This window comes from Clavelina lepadiformis, chromosome 1 (genome assembly GCF_947623445.1).
Source record: "Clavelina lepadiformis chromosome 1, kaClaLepa1.1, whole genome shotgun sequence".
Taxonomy (NCBI): domain Eukaryota; kingdom Metazoa; phylum Chordata; class Ascidiacea; order Aplousobranchia; family Clavelinidae; genus Clavelina; species Clavelina lepadiformis.
This window is the reverse complement of record NC_135240.1, coordinates 27,452,914-27,467,218: the sequence shown is the minus strand read 5'-3', so window position 1 is coordinate 27,467,218 and position 14,305 is coordinate 27,452,914. Positions and strand designations below refer to the sequence as shown.

General features: G+C 38.7%; 3 protein-coding genes across 4 annotated transcripts; 2 read left to right on the top strand and 1 right to left on the bottom strand.

Annotated features, from left to right (window-relative positions):
- The first annotated feature begins 2,083 nt into the window (after nucleotides 1-2,083).
- LOC143444934 (G1/S-specific cyclin-D1-like) lies at nucleotides 2,084-4,492 on the top strand. Its single transcript, XM_076943729.1, has one exon. It carries the CDS (start codon nucleotides 2,366-2,368, stop codon nucleotides 3,263-3,265), a length of 900 nt encoding a protein of 299 aa, XP_076799844.1. The 5' UTR covers nucleotides 2,084-2,365; the 3' UTR covers nucleotides 3,266-4,492.
- Nucleotides 4,493-4,618: 126 nt separating this feature from the next.
- LOC143444799 (cytochrome P450 2B4-like) lies at nucleotides 4,619-9,180 on the top strand. The gene is made up of 9 exons (XM_076943601.1): nucleotides 4,619-6,290; nucleotides 6,418-6,563; nucleotides 6,999-7,101; nucleotides 7,249-7,358; nucleotides 7,428-7,549; nucleotides 7,796-7,908; nucleotides 8,018-8,162; nucleotides 8,244-8,407; nucleotides 8,476-9,180. Exons 1-9 carry the CDS (start codon nucleotides 6,030-6,032, stop codon nucleotides 8,788-8,790), a joined length of 1,479 nt encoding a protein of 492 aa, XP_076799716.1. The 5' UTR covers nucleotides 4,619-6,029; the 3' UTR covers nucleotides 8,791-9,180.
- Nucleotides 8,955-11,147, bottom strand: LOC143444954 (putative Ras-related protein Rab-33). Of its 2 annotated transcripts, none has more exons than XM_076943749.1 (5): nucleotides 10,889-11,147; nucleotides 10,616-10,709; nucleotides 10,412-10,516; nucleotides 10,161-10,280; nucleotides 8,955-10,044 (listed from the first exon to the last, which is right to left on the bottom strand). In XM_076943749.1, exons 1-5 carry the CDS (start codon nucleotides 10,993-10,995, stop codon nucleotides 9,802-9,804), a joined length of 669 nt encoding a protein of 222 aa, XP_076799864.1. In that variant the 5' UTR covers nucleotides 10,996-11,147; the 3' UTR covers nucleotides 8,955-9,801. The 2 variants fall into 2 exon arrangements, with proteins under 2 accessions (XP_076799864.1, XP_076799871.1); XM_076943756.1 differs by having other exon boundaries at nucleotides 10,448-10,516.
- Between the last annotated feature and the right edge of the window lie 3,158 nt (nucleotides 11,148-14,305).

The following is a 14,305-nucleotide window of genomic DNA, read 5'->3' as shown; positions in this document are numbered from 1 at the left end:
TGGATAATCACATCATTCGTTTTATCGCATAAAGGGCGCAAGTCCCAAACCGTAGGCGTAGTCTATCATTTGTAAAGACAATACTTCGGTTTATCGCGTAACGGTTTATTGCATAATCCGCTTAATTGAATAAAAATGAAGATAATTTATTCGATTATTCAAAAGTTTTTAAAAGATAAAATTGAAAACAACGCGCACTGGGAGCGCACACGCAATGCGTAAGCTTTGTGACTTGTAGTGCGCTTTGTTACGAAACAATGAAACCAACAATGCTCAATTTAAGCATTAACACGTGGCTGTCAATACGCTTACATTAACATTCGCACTGTTTTAGTTTCATTTAAGCGTTGCGTTACGATGATGCTGTAATATGTGAAGAAGTTTTACGAAACAAACAAGTTGAAAAAGACGACAACAATAAAGAAAGCTCTGCTGACGCAATCGTTGTGACAACACCAAAAAATAAAGAAGTTCTGCTTGTACTTCATACAATTCGCCAACAACTACAGTTTGAAGGGGCGGACATGGCCACATTTGTTTGCTTAAAAACACAAATGCAAGAAAGCATGTTTTCATCTTTTGCGTGCTTGAATGAATGAATGATCGCTATACACAATAAACGTTAGTGTTTTGCGTGTTGACGTCTTTACACGTGACCAGCGTCGCACGTCAAGTAAGAAAATAAGTGGAATTTGAACTTTCGCATAAACGCATAATTCGTTTAATCGCATAAAAAGGCTTGGCAAATTGACTATGCAATTAACCGGATTCGACTGATCTGCTTTTGTTGGAAGTGTTTTCCCATCTCTGGTGTTACGTCTGTACAGACAAACATAATGACCAAAAATAACCTTGGGACGACGCATGCTAAGAGTTTAAAGAGAATAGGGAGAGCAAAACTAGAAGAGGTGCAGAAAATCACGGACGATAAATACAATTGAGCTATAAGTGTTAGGTTAGCATAACCAACAAGTCTAGAATTTTTATAAAAAGCAAAAACTTAGCATGGCTGTTGTCGCAAATAACGTTGATTAGAAGTACAGTCGAATCCGCTTAATTCGGACACCGGATAACCCGGACAACCGCTTTATTCGGCCAAAATGCTCGGGAACGGAACAAAAGTAAAAATTGAACGTAAAAAACTCCTGTTAATTCGGACAATTCTCCGCTTAATTCGGACACAGGTTCGCAATTCCATCGTTAGGTTATGATACAATAAACAGTACTTCGTTCGTTTTAAGACAAGATGCAATTGCATTATGAGTGATTATGGTGAAACAATGACGATGCATGCAGTAACAATCGACAATGAACTCACATAACACCGTGCCAGCTTCATAGTCGCTTTTACTTCGGTACAATTGCGTCCATCTTGTAGGACAAAATTGTACAGAAAAGTTTAGCACAAAAAGTGAAATTGCTCACTAAAGTAAACGAAGACGTTTTATGCGATCAGTGCCAGTTACTGCAGTATAGCGCAGCTGCAATTCATTTATTACGCAACAGTACAGTATTTTAAATGCGTTGTTTGCCTTTATGCATGACCATGAAACGAACAATTGATTTTCCGCTTAATTCGGACAAAGCCGTTTCTCCGCTTAATTCGGCCAAAAGTGAGCGGAACCAAAGTGTCCGAATTAAGCGGAGTCGACTGTATATTTTATCTTATTTTGTGTTTTTACAACAATCCTTGACACGGGGAATTCCCAAACATATGAACCTATTAACTTTTCCGCCCTACATTTTGTAAACTTCGGCGCCTATGGTTGTATGTACAAGATACTTCTTTGCTTAAACTGTTTAAGTTGTCGCATATAAACTTATGTTAAGATTGACATAGCAGTTAAACTAACTCCAACCATAATGTAATTGTTATTAATGAAAAAGTTCTCTGTACCTTTTCTCCTAACCCAACTCTGTATATATATAACGTCATCTGAAACATCACACAACGTAATCTGTTGGTGAATAATAATTCACTTCAGCACTAAAGTTTGTTAACATAAACATTCATGTATGCATTTCAATATAACTTCATCTACATTACATTTTGGTTAACATGATTAGACCTGTTGTTTATTAAATTTTGCTTTGTTTTGTCTAGAGAAACTTGGATTAGAAAAGGATAGTTGTGGGTATGACATGGAAACTTGAATGTGAATCTTATAGAATCGCTTGATTTTCTGTCGAGGGTGTTTTCACTTACGGCATTTAAGCAACAATGGCATCGTTGAAGTGTTATTTCTAGTAGCACAGTTGCTCATCATTTTGTCATAAAAGAAGATTTTTGTTTTCTTCATTGGACACTTTTAACGCCTGTGTGAAGAGAAACGAATTTGTCTTTACTTTATTGGTCCTAGTCAGAATGAGTCTTGCTTGTTCGGAAATTTGCACCGAGCAGAGAGTGATCCACGCTAGAAATGACCCGGCCATGTACGACCAACGAGTGCTGAGGAACATGTTGGAACTGGAGGAACGATATCTGATAAGGAAGAGCTACTTCGACTGTGTACAAAGAGATGTTCAGCCATTCATGAGAAAGATCGTATCGACTTGGATGATGCAGGTTTGTGAGGAACAAAGATGCGAGAAAGATGTTTTCCCATTAGCAATGAACTACCTTGACCGATACTTGAGTGTTTGTCCCGTGAGCCGAACTCAACTCCAACCGCTTGGATCGGCGTGCATGTTGCTTGCTTCAAAAGTGAAAGAAACCCTCCCACTGACAACTGAAAAATTAGTGATTTACACCGACTACTCAGTGAGACAAGATGAACTTCTGGAATTCGAACTCCTCCTCCTGATGCAGTTTAAGTGGGATGTCCTCGCCATCACTCCTATCGACTTCGTAGATCAACTTCTCTTTCATTTGCATCTTGATCCTGTGTCGGCTGCTTCTGGGAGGGATCGAGCGATTGAGTACATCCACTGCTGCTGCACTGACGACAGTCTCATGAGTTCCCCTCCTTCCATGATCGCTGCTTGTTGTGTTGTGGCAGCTGCTTCTGGATTCGCTCTCACCCCTGGTGCCTGGTTCTCGCGCTCACAGCTACTTGCAGGATTACAGGAGGCAACCGGAGTGGATTCCGATATTCTTCATCAATGCTTTGAGCAAGTTGATGCTTTGCTTCGTTCATTTCACAGCCAAAGTTCCCCCCACGCACACAAGCACGGAAGCCAGGATGAGTGCGGATGTGACATGGATGCAGGGAGAAAATGTAGAAAAGTGGATGATACGCCCACTGATGTGGATTTAGTGTTTTAGCTGTTTCATCACGAAAGGTTTTTTTTACACTTGCTAAAATTGACAAAGATAGTTTGTGTTTATATTATATCTGGCCTGGATGCCAGTGTTTTATTTGTTTTGGAAGATAGCATGTGCTTTTAGTACTTACCAACTCTAACTTAGTTGCAGTTTGTATATAGCAATATGACGTAATACGCTTTTTTAACTTATTCAAAAAGAAAAAGAAAATAGAGAAAGATCAACTCTTATGCTGTACGTAGATTGTGTTTAACAAAGAAACTAATCCAAGCAAAATTGCACTAGTTTGATGATTGTAGACGGGTTGTGTATTTTTCTTTCCAGCGTTTGTCGCAGAAAATCACTCCTCCAACTCTTGTACTTTTTCTCAAAACAATTTTGATCTCACGACCTTTTTTATACAAGTTTTTAACAGAGGTGAACAGTGCTGCCGTTTTATATTCTCTGCCTTACACTATTGTGCCATTAAACCCCAAAACCTTGGGCCACTGCCATTTTAATCATGCCTTTAGTGCTGCTGCCCTAAGCTACTGCCTATGTCAATGCAAATGTTGAAATTGCCATTTGCCTTCTTTCAATGTTGTAATATTGTCATTATGTTTTGAACTGTAGATATTGTAGATTTTGTTTTTGTTGTATAGAGTTTAGTAAAGAGTCAACTGCTGCTAAATTATGTATACAATCATTACCTCCATGCATGTGATATCAATTGATTGATAAGTTGTTTTAACCATCAAACTAGAGTAATTGCCAGACTTGATAAACTGAATAAGTTCAATATTTTTTTTATAACAATAATTTGACTAACAGTATGTAGATAGTTATGTCATTAAACCAGCAATAATAAAGACAATTTTTGGCTGTGAGTTTCTTTACACTAAATCTGGATTGTTAAGAATTTAACGCATTCTTTCTCGTTCGAATTCATTTGTGCAGTGCATGTATATCTGAGGCAAGAGCAGTAATTAGCTGCCTTGAATATGCTCATATATCTGTCATCAGCATTTGTGTAGTGCGTGATAGATTTGCATTAACCTATTGCCTAACATCATAATCCCAAATTAAGTTCATTTTAGTGGATACATTGCGATAACGTGAAACCATTGCATCGTTGTCAGTCATCAATCATCATACTTTTAGGTTATTTTACCATTGTGGCTTACATCACACGATTGCATAATTTTAACCTGAATTTGTGGAGAAAATAAATTTTCATCATTCAATTTAGCATAATATTCTATTGTTGTTGTGCAATGCAAAAGTCCTAGTTAAGGGAGGTTCAAGAAATTTGTCACTGGGTCTGAGTCTATTTTTTAAATCTACCAACATTCTTCTAAGTGAAAGCCTTAAATTTCCATCAATCCTTGCAATAGTCAGGGCCAGGTTGAGGTTGTGCCAATTGCCAGTGGCCTGCCCAAGTAAATTCTGCTTGGAAGCCTTTTCATTTTATTGTGTTAATTCCATCATCTACAACAGCGTGGTCCAACTTCTTTTCATCGCGGGCCAAAATCAAAAAATTTTTTAACTGGCGGGCCAATGTTTTTAAATTAGAACTGAAGAAATGTGAAATTAGAACTGAAGAACAATGTGACATTGATATTAGAACTGAAATTAGAATAGTTCAAAATTTAGCTATTAAATGCTGATCAATGTGACATCTGCGGTCGAGGTTTTTCCTCGACAATAGCGACTATCAAAGCTGACTATCAGTTCGCGGGCCTGCAGTTGGACCACGCTGATCTACAAGTTACTTACAAACTTTTATCAATTTAAACTTAAGACAAGGCTAGTTGAACAAGTGTTTTCTAAATTTTGTAAAACAGTTCACAAATGACTTCGAACTTAAAATGAAAATTATCCAAGGCCCCACATGTGGTTAAACCGGCCAAGGCTATAGTGCTACCTTCCAGTGACGACGCGCTGACGTAACCATATCTTATTATAAGTGACGTTATGATGTCTACTTCATGGGATGACTGCTGGAATAAAATTGTGGTCAGTTTTTTATTCCGTTTTCTTATTAATGCTCACATCGGCGCCGAAGTGACGTCAGCAACATGATAATGAAAATGATCTTATTCATGCGTTTGCAGTAATTCCCAGGTGGTCATATATGACTATACTGTGTGCAGTAATAAAGATGACGTTTTTCAAAACCAGTTAATTTCTACAACGCTGTCTCGTGCGTAGAGTGCTTGGTGATTTGTCACGTTTTCTTTCTGGAAAAAGTGATGCCCATGACGTAATGATGATTCGTGCCGGGGAGTCACTGGGTTATAGCTAGGGTTAGGCGTGATCAGCAAAAGCACGTAGTGAGTAGCTGTCCAAGATGACAGTAATCTTTATCAGCCTATACTGAGACCAATGTTCCCTCTAAGCTGCGCGCGTGCGCAAATGCGCACTGCTGATACGGTATACGCGCACAGAAAATCTGTGCTGCGCACAAGAAAATAATCCAATCTGAATTGAAATTAAAATAAACGCATAATAATGGCCACAGTGCGCACGTGGAACGTCTGATGTTGCTCACGGTGGTCCAAGGGACCGCTCAGGGAGTTATTGTGTTTGCTCAGACTCGTAAAAAATTAGAGGGAACATTGACTGAGACCAGTAAGACTGTAGAGAAACAATTATTAGAATGATTTGCAAGTTTTTTTTTATCTACGTTGTGCTGCTTTAGGTTGTGCTCTGTCCGTGAAAGAACAAAGCTTGCTTAACTGTTGTCCAGCGGCTAACTTCCCAATTGTCCTTCATACGCTTAAATATGGAAATCGACGCGAGTTTGTGTAATTATCTAGTCGCGGCTTTCATTTTACTTTGTTTTTCCTTCTACCACTGGTATCAAAGACCAAAAAGGTTCCCTCCGGGTCCAAGGGGAATACCCGTGCTAGGGGTTCTGCCTTTCCTGGGTCGGTGGATAGAAAGGAAACTGTACCAATGGTCACGTGAATACGGCCCCGTTATGGCCGTCCGCCTCGGAAGAAAGGATATGATTGTTCTTAGCGATTATGACGTCATCAATCAGGTATGTGACGTCCTGTATCAAAAATATCGTACAACCTACAACTGTGACGTGACATTTGCAATTTGTCGCGATGTTAAATAACGTGTTCATGGATGAAATCATCATGCGTTGTTGTTGTTACACTCAGGCGTTTGTGAAGCAAGGTCAGAAATTCTCGGGGCGCCGTCACCTTTCGTTCTATCCTCCAAGCCATGAAAAGTATGGGCTGGTGTTCCTCGACTATGGACCTTTGTTTAAATCTCAAAGAAAATTCGGGGTCGCCACGTTGAGCGGGTAAGTCGCGGTCATTGCTCCTTCATTGAGCCAGGAATACAAGGCCTGACCAGCCCATGTGGTTAGGCCGGGTTTTAAGTTCCGAATTCTCATGTTTAAGTGAGTTAAGACCATTGCATAACGCCCACACTAGAATTACACGGCTTCTGGTGGTTATCAACGAAATAGTTCTGCCTTCCTAAGAGCCATTTGTGGCGTTTTTGAAACGATTTATTGGGTTCAAAATAAAAATTATTTTCGAAGAATATTCAAAATTTTCGATCATTGTTTTCCAATAAAATATGTGTTGGTGTTAGAACTATAGATGCTAGACGCGATTTGTGCAATCCATTGCCTTGAAGTAGCTTATCCATGGGTCAGGAAAATATATGTACGTATTCAACATGACACAAAGACCATACAAAAACGGTGTTGTGTGCATTGGTGTTGTTTCAGCTTGGGAGTTGGTAACAGTAGCATGGAGACTCGCGTGAAGGAAGAAACTTTCTATCTAAACGAGGCCATCAGATCCAAACATGGAAAAACATTCGATATTTCGGTGGGTTGTGTTTAAGTTGAAGACTCGTTAATGTTGGAACAATGCGACATTGGTCCAGCTCTAATCTTTTCTATACGATTGACTGCATTTTTATTTCGATTCATAAATTTAAGTTAAAAACCAAAATAATGTATCTTCTGTCCTCAGAAATTGTTGTCAAAGGCAATTGCCAACAATATCTGCAGCGTCACGTTTGGAATGCGATACGATTATGACGACACAAAGTTTCTAGAAATAATCGACACCGTCTTGAACGAGTATGTGATTTCTATGTACGTTTTTATATTTGAGTAAATTAGTCTCTGGTCAATTTCTTTGTATTCTAGGTTCCACGACCCTCAAGTGAACACCGCGTTTAGATCATTCTCGTTCGAACCAAAATTTCGATTCATTCCACCATTCCGCGCAGGTTACCAGAAGTTTATGAGCGACCTTGAGTTTGTCAAAGGTATTTACATTTTACAGTATCAATTGCATACAATCCAACAAGATGTTTGACCGGTAATGAATAAAATGTATTTCATAGGTATAAGTAGAAACCAAAGATGCAGTAGGCTATAAAGAATATATAGATAGAATCAGACATAGAGAATATGTATGGACACTTTTCCAGATCAGACGATTTGCTTTAGAACAATTACCAACAAACACTCAAAAAGGAGAATCTCATTTTCAATTTTGTTTAATTCCGCAGCTTCACTTGGACAAATCATCGATGAACATGACGCGACCTTTGATGGGAAAAACCTGAGAGACTTCGTCGACGCTTTCCTTAAACAAATAAAAGCGGGAAAGAAAGAATTCACAGTCTGTGTGAAAAGCGTCTTATCCTTGACCATTGTCATTTTCTAGAAGGCGACGATTAGAGTTAACTGCCTTCTATAAATCGCGTTTCAAGTTAACCTTTTTATTCCAGAGAAAGCAGCTGGTTGGTTATATGAGAGATTTACTGGTTGCTGGCACAGACACGTCATCAAGCACACTCTTGTGGGCCGCCCTGTGTCTCTTACACTTCCCTGACGCACAACAGAAGCTTTATGATGAAATTAAGGACATTATAGGTAAGAGTTTTAGTTCTACTTTCAACTAAAGTTACTTCTGTTTCGTCAAAAAAACATCCAGCAGTTACATTGTTCGCTGAGGTTCGGAAGGATCGGTGTCTGCGTCACATACAACAATGATGCCCTATACAAACGCCTTCATACAGGAGGTGTTTCGTTTCCGCACGTTGGCGCCACTGGGCATTATCCACAAAACCAACGAAGACGCCGAACTATCTGGTTACGTCATACCAAGAAACACGGCGGTACGTTCAACATCTGAAAGCAAAATAGGCCAAGTTTTAAAATAATGGGCTTAATCGTTATCTTTCAGGTGATAATTAACATCTGGGCAGTCCACAATGACCCAGACTACTGGAAAGATCCCGGGACATTTCGACCTGAGCGCTTTATCGATGAGAATGGCGATTTCGTGAAGTCGAATCGCGTTATTCCGTTTTCTGTCGGCATGCGTCGTTGCCTCGGGGAACAGCTTGCCCGGATGGAGATCTTTATATTTCTTGTTTCCCTCCTGCAAAAATTTGAATTCCTCCCGGACGAAGACGAGAGTCTTCCCCCGTTGGACTACCCCAGCCGTGCCAGCGCGTTCGTTCCACATCCATTCAAAATGATCGCGCGGGAAAGATGATTGGGACGTCATTTCCGCATTCGCTGTGACCTAACACTCGGCCCCGAGCGGCGGATGAAGATCTAGTATTGACATATCGTATAGCATCTCTTTTCGATCTTACTCCATATATGGTATTGCTGGAATAACTACTGTGAAGAGCGGTGAAGAAATCGGCCTCACCGTCATAATGACGACATGTTTAATAGGAATTTGTGAAACTCAGTACAATGCATTACATAAATACAAATGAACGCAATAAAATATATATGCCACTTAAAATAGAAACAGGTGTAATAGCGGCTGACATGCAATTAATTTGAAGCCCTCGCATGAATGAGATAATAAGAACGTTTTTAGTCCATTGGTGTAAGTTTAAAACTCAGCAATAAACCAGATGATTAAACAGAATCATTTTCGGGTTTGCTCTTCGCACCAAAGCAAAAATGAGCAGCAAAACGGTTTCTTTCAACAAAATGCTTCTTAATAGGATACTAAAACCACACGCCCAGTCAAATTTGCTGCATGAATATGAAGTCTGTCTAAATATTACACAGTTCTAAAAAACGTAAAAAAGACTAGAACCAACAGCATAGCATGTATGTAAAGCATATGATGAAATTGATCACTTCCAGTGCACAGTACTGTGCATACAGGAAGCACTCGATAACAGCAGCCTTAGCTTTAGCACAGAATTTACTATTGCACTTCATAAATTGGCATTACTGTGAAGGCCCCAGACTGTACATTGAAGCAAAAGCCAAAATAACAAGAAAAAAGCATTGCAAAGTACAGCACGCTAGTTCACTTACAAATGAGAACACAGCACATTGCGAATTATGACAACTTACAAGAATTGTAAAAACAACAACACATGAGTAGAACGGACTCATACGGCTACACGGGGTTGTCATCACAGGAAGTACACCGATGCGTATCGTTAATCACAATAACATTTTCAAGGGGCCTGAGTCTTACATATGATTTATCAGAAACAGTAAAAAGTGGAACTCCTAGCTTCAACATTGTGACTCAGCAGTTAGCACAATAGCTGTCAGAGTTTTTACGAACGAGCTCTTTATCAATGGAGAGCACAGTTGCCCTCTTCATGCTCGGGTAATCCCCACTCATCATTGGTTTGTGACATTTTAGTTTATGCGCCAAAGTTAGAAAAATTGCTTCGATATTTGCAAAGTCTTTGTCTTCCTTGGCGGATGCTTCAAATAAAGGCATGCAGTGAGAGTCCGCGTATCTCTGTGCAGTGTTCGTATCGACCTGAATATGGAATAAACCAGTAAAACAATTCAATTTTTCACATAAATTAAATTTCTTCCTTCATCACCCTGCTATAAAACATCTTCTACTCAGCTAATTTCACCGATACATATTACCTCTGATTTTTCTTTCAGGTCTGACTTGTTTCCTACCAGTATCCTTGGAATGCCGCCAGAACTTGAGCAGTATTTATTGCATTCTTCAATCCAAGCCGGCAAGTTTTGAAACGAAGAATACTGCAAAATGAGAGTAAAAAACACATAAGCTTCATGAACTGGTAGGGATCTGTGCTTTCTACATTCTACGCACAACTAATGTTGAAACTCAAATGTGCTGATAGTTGTGTAAGATTAATTCGAAATGGCACCTTTGTAACATCATAGACAAAAACAACAGCATGTACATTTCGATAGTAGTGAGGTACCATTGACTTTCGAAATCTTTCCTGTCCAGCAGTATCCCATAATTGTAACTACGACAATAGAAAGCCATAAAAACAACAAAGCAGTTTAAATTTTATAAGAATCTAATGTGCCCATTACATACAGCTCACTAAGCCCAAACACTTCACCTTGATTAGTTCCCCGTCAACATCCACCATTCTTTCCCTGAAGTCGACTCCAATCGTTGCTTCTGTTTTATCTTGGAACTGCCCAGAGCAGAACCTGTCATTGCAGTTTTACTGTTGTTATTAATATAGTCTGGTTTACATTGGATTGTAAGCATTTATATGGTTCAGTATCAAGAAAAAGATCATGCTGGATGCTGGTAATTACTCAGCCACATTGGTGCAAGCAATTGTTGAAATGATGAAGACAGCAACATAAAGTAGTAAAGTTCTTACCTGTATGTCAGACAGGTTTTCCCCACGTCAGAATCTCCAATCACAATAACCTTGAACACTCTGCGCTGAGGCTGGGGTTGGGGTTCTTTTTTACTCTTTAAGGACATTTCACTTAAAATTCAACCATTTCCAAATAAATGGTTGGCTTCTTTAAACACTTTCCAGGAATAAATGAGCCTATATTGTCTTAATGGATTAGCTTAATTGCTTACTGTAGCCACGCTGCAACATTTAGTCTGTGAACTGTGTAAAACATAGGCTTTCGGTTAACAACAAAAAACGTGCTTTGATTAAAAGCGTACCGCATAAATACACTAATTAAACTTTTTATCAAATATGGAAAATATCTCATAATCAGTAAAATTTATTAAAACGCTGCCTGGGTTGAACGCCTGAAGTAAGCAACTCAGATCCTTTTGCAAAACAAAACCAATGACCTAGAAATTTCCCTTTTACCTCACAAAAAATATGGCAGTTTCAATTTTGGGGACTTCCCTTTAGGGTCTTGTGAAATACTCGCATAGATATCTTCTACGAGTGAAAAATAGGTACTATGACACTTTATCGAAAGACACTTTATCGAACGACACATATTAATAAGTTATCACAAGAATACGGCCCGCCGTTTCTTATTGAGTTTCAAACTACAGTGTTAGCACTGTTTGAAAAAATTGTGGTATTGTTACGCCGCGCCCCCGCTGTGCGGAAAACAAGCTGACCGCGAGAAGAGAACGAAAGAGAATAGTTAGTCAAGTTATTGGTGCGTACATGAGTAATACGCTTCAATGCGGTGAGAGAGCAAAATTATATAATTATCACAATATCTCAAAAATTACAAAATCCAACTTTATCAAACAAACATGGACAGATAGCTGAACATTTTTTATGAAAAGTCACCAAATTTCAATTTTCTACAGCAAACAATGCAACTGAACGCCACGTTTTGCTATGACTGTGTGCGGGAGAAGCAACAGTCGATTCGATCAACTGTCGGTTTGATCAACTGTCGGTTCGATAAAGTGTCGTTCGATCAACTGTCGGTTCGATCATCTGTCGTTTCGATCAGCTGTCGTTCGATTAAGTGTCGTTCGATAAACTGTCGTTCGATAAAGTGTCGTTCGATAAACTGTCTTTTGATTAAGTGTCGCGTCACGGAAAAATAAGAGCAAAAGAATATGAGTAAAAAATTTCACCTTTAAGTCTAGATATAATTTGTATTATACAAGTAAAAGGAGAGTACGCTAAGCTCCGGTAAATTGGGTTGTAAGTTTGCTTGGATTGAGTTTTACAAAAACTTGAAACACTTAACTGGTGGTATCATAATCCTTTTCCTAGATATGAGAAAAGGTTTCAGATATGTTATTTTAGTACCCTACTGGAAAGTTTGTATGATGCGTCGGATTTCTCCGGCGCGCAAAGTTGGCTGCTGTTTTGCCCTATATTCTATATTATAAGTATTACGTCAGGGTGGAATAAATTTTGGCAATTCATTTATGGGCGCATTTATCTGGCAAACTTCCAAGTAGGGTTCCAGTAGGCCTGTCGGTATGTGTTTAAATTTTGCCCCTTCTCCTTCACATCACCTATAAAATGCCGCTTGGTGGTGTAAAAAGATTACAGCGTTTTGTTTGCAACAATCCGGCCTGTATTCAATACCCGATGGTACTAATTCGGTTTTTACGGTATTTTTGCGAACCATGAGCTCCAAACGCGAGCCGACGTAAACATAGTTTTGTACACTGTATGTAAAATGCAATTACTGTATGCAAGCATTTTTTACTTCTAAGGTCACAGAATTGGAAGAAAAATAAGGAATTTTTTCGTCAAACCGGTAATGATCAACCTTTTCAGCCAATCCGTGACTGTATAAGTGTGACGTCATGACAGTAAACAACCATCTATCTATAATGTTTGCTTTGCTTTTATTGCACGAACTTTAATTTGCAAAATTTCTCCGGATGTTTCCAGAGTTTGTTTGACAAGCATTTATTTTGTGCAAGTGTTTTGACAAGCATTTTTCATTCAGTGCAGCTCGTCATCAGTAGGACACACTTGTTTTATACGCCCATTATGACCTCACATTTGATTACCACAAATTAAAACGATTATTTTGCTTATCCTCGTCAACGTTTGATTTTATCAAAGATTGTACTTTGAAGAAGAATCACATTTTGTCCACAAATTTTTTGTTGAGACAAAATTATTTCGACTTTAATCGTTTTCAAACAGTTTCATTCAGTGGACAAAATTGTATTTTTTTATAAGGCTGTGGCATTGTTGAACAGAGCATCGGCTGGTCGTGAGTTTTCGAGCAAGACGCTTTTTAAAGCTTAGAATTCATCTTGAAGCGAGCTTCTCACATCAGGTGTGGAATTCGTGCGCGATTTCCCTAGCCTTTGTTGAGAGTGTTTGTCCTACAATTTATTCACTTACCTGGTGTGGTTAAAATGGTTGTTGCTAATAAGGAATAATAAAGATCATTTATTTAAAGAATGGTTTAAGTTCAATTTAATGTGAAATAGTGGGTGTGTTAGTGTGGGTCCTGAAATATCTTCAGTGGAGAAGGAGGTTTAAGAGATCAGTGTTTAAATCCGACCCATATTCCAAGAACTTAATTGGTGTTCAAATTTATCCAGAATGTACACTTTGCACCCTCTTACTGATCATGAGATGAAATTTCCACAACTGTAACTCTTCTGTTTAACCTCTGGTGAAACATTCTACCTCTGCGACACATTCAGCCTCCGTTAAAACCAGTGGTGGTGGGATTGAACTGGTTCCTGGATACGAAACGAAAACCATCCACTGGTATTTTTTGTGGCAAACAATAAATGTATCTGGAACCCGTAGTAGCAAGTGTGTTACACAAACATAAATGTTATTTGTGCCAAATACAGTAGAAATCTGCAGAAGTCAATAAAACAGCTTGATTGTTGCCGTTAGCATGAAACAACAGAAATCATTGTCAAAAGTTATTATTATATTTATATTATATATTAAATAAAGTTATATTACTTTATTTTAGCAGATAGCATCGTAAAAAGCAGGTGTGAGAGCTAAAATGTAACTCAGTTACCTTGAATTTGATTACAAGGCCTTTTTGACTTAAGGCAGGCAAAAGTGCTTTCAAAAAGCATATAAAACAGTGGTTTTTATTCAAGCGTATACGTTATACGGCTTCGCAATAGCAGCAGATTCAGGTTGGACCACAATCTACCACAATCAGCATATTTACAATAAGCCTATATCATTTCAATAACCACAGCGAAATCGTGATCAGTATTTCTCAATGTTTACACTAAACTCACATGACTGATCACACTGTTCTTATATCCTGCTCTGTCTTGACGTGTCATCAAGTCTACCGGTAATTCTATGAATTATATAGATAATGCAATTGCGTGTTGGTATTCCTTT

Bases quoted from the DNA above. Each gene is read 5' to 3' on its own strand.
- LOC143444934 (XM_076943729.1), top strand. From the start codon at position 2,366: ATGAGTCTTGCTTGTTCGGAAATTTGCACCGAGCAGAGAGTGATCCAC.
- LOC143444954 (XM_076943749.1), bottom strand. From the start codon at position 10,995: ATGTCCTTAAAGAGTAAAAAAGAACCCCAACCCCAGCCTCAGCGCAGA. The intron at 10,517-10,615 runs GTGAAGTGTTTG...CTATTGTCGTAG, and splicing joins TTGACGGGGAACTAATCAAG to TTACAATTATGGGATACTGC. The intron at 10,281-10,411 runs GTGCCATTTCGA...CTCATTTTGCAG, and splicing joins TTGTCTATGATGTTACAAAG to TATTCTTCGTTTCAAAACTT.
- LOC143444799 (XM_076943601.1), top strand. From the start codon at position 6,030: ATGGAAATCGACGCGAGTTTGTGTAATTATCTAGTCGCGGCTTTCATT. The intron at 6,564-6,998 runs GTAAGTCGCGGT...GTGTTGTTTCAG, and splicing joins GGGGTCGCCACGTTGAGCGG to CTTGGGAGTTGGTAACAGTA. The intron at 7,909-8,017 runs GTCTGTGTGAAA...TTTTTATTCCAG, and splicing joins CGGGAAAGAAAGAATTCACA to AGAAAGCAGCTGGTTGGTTA.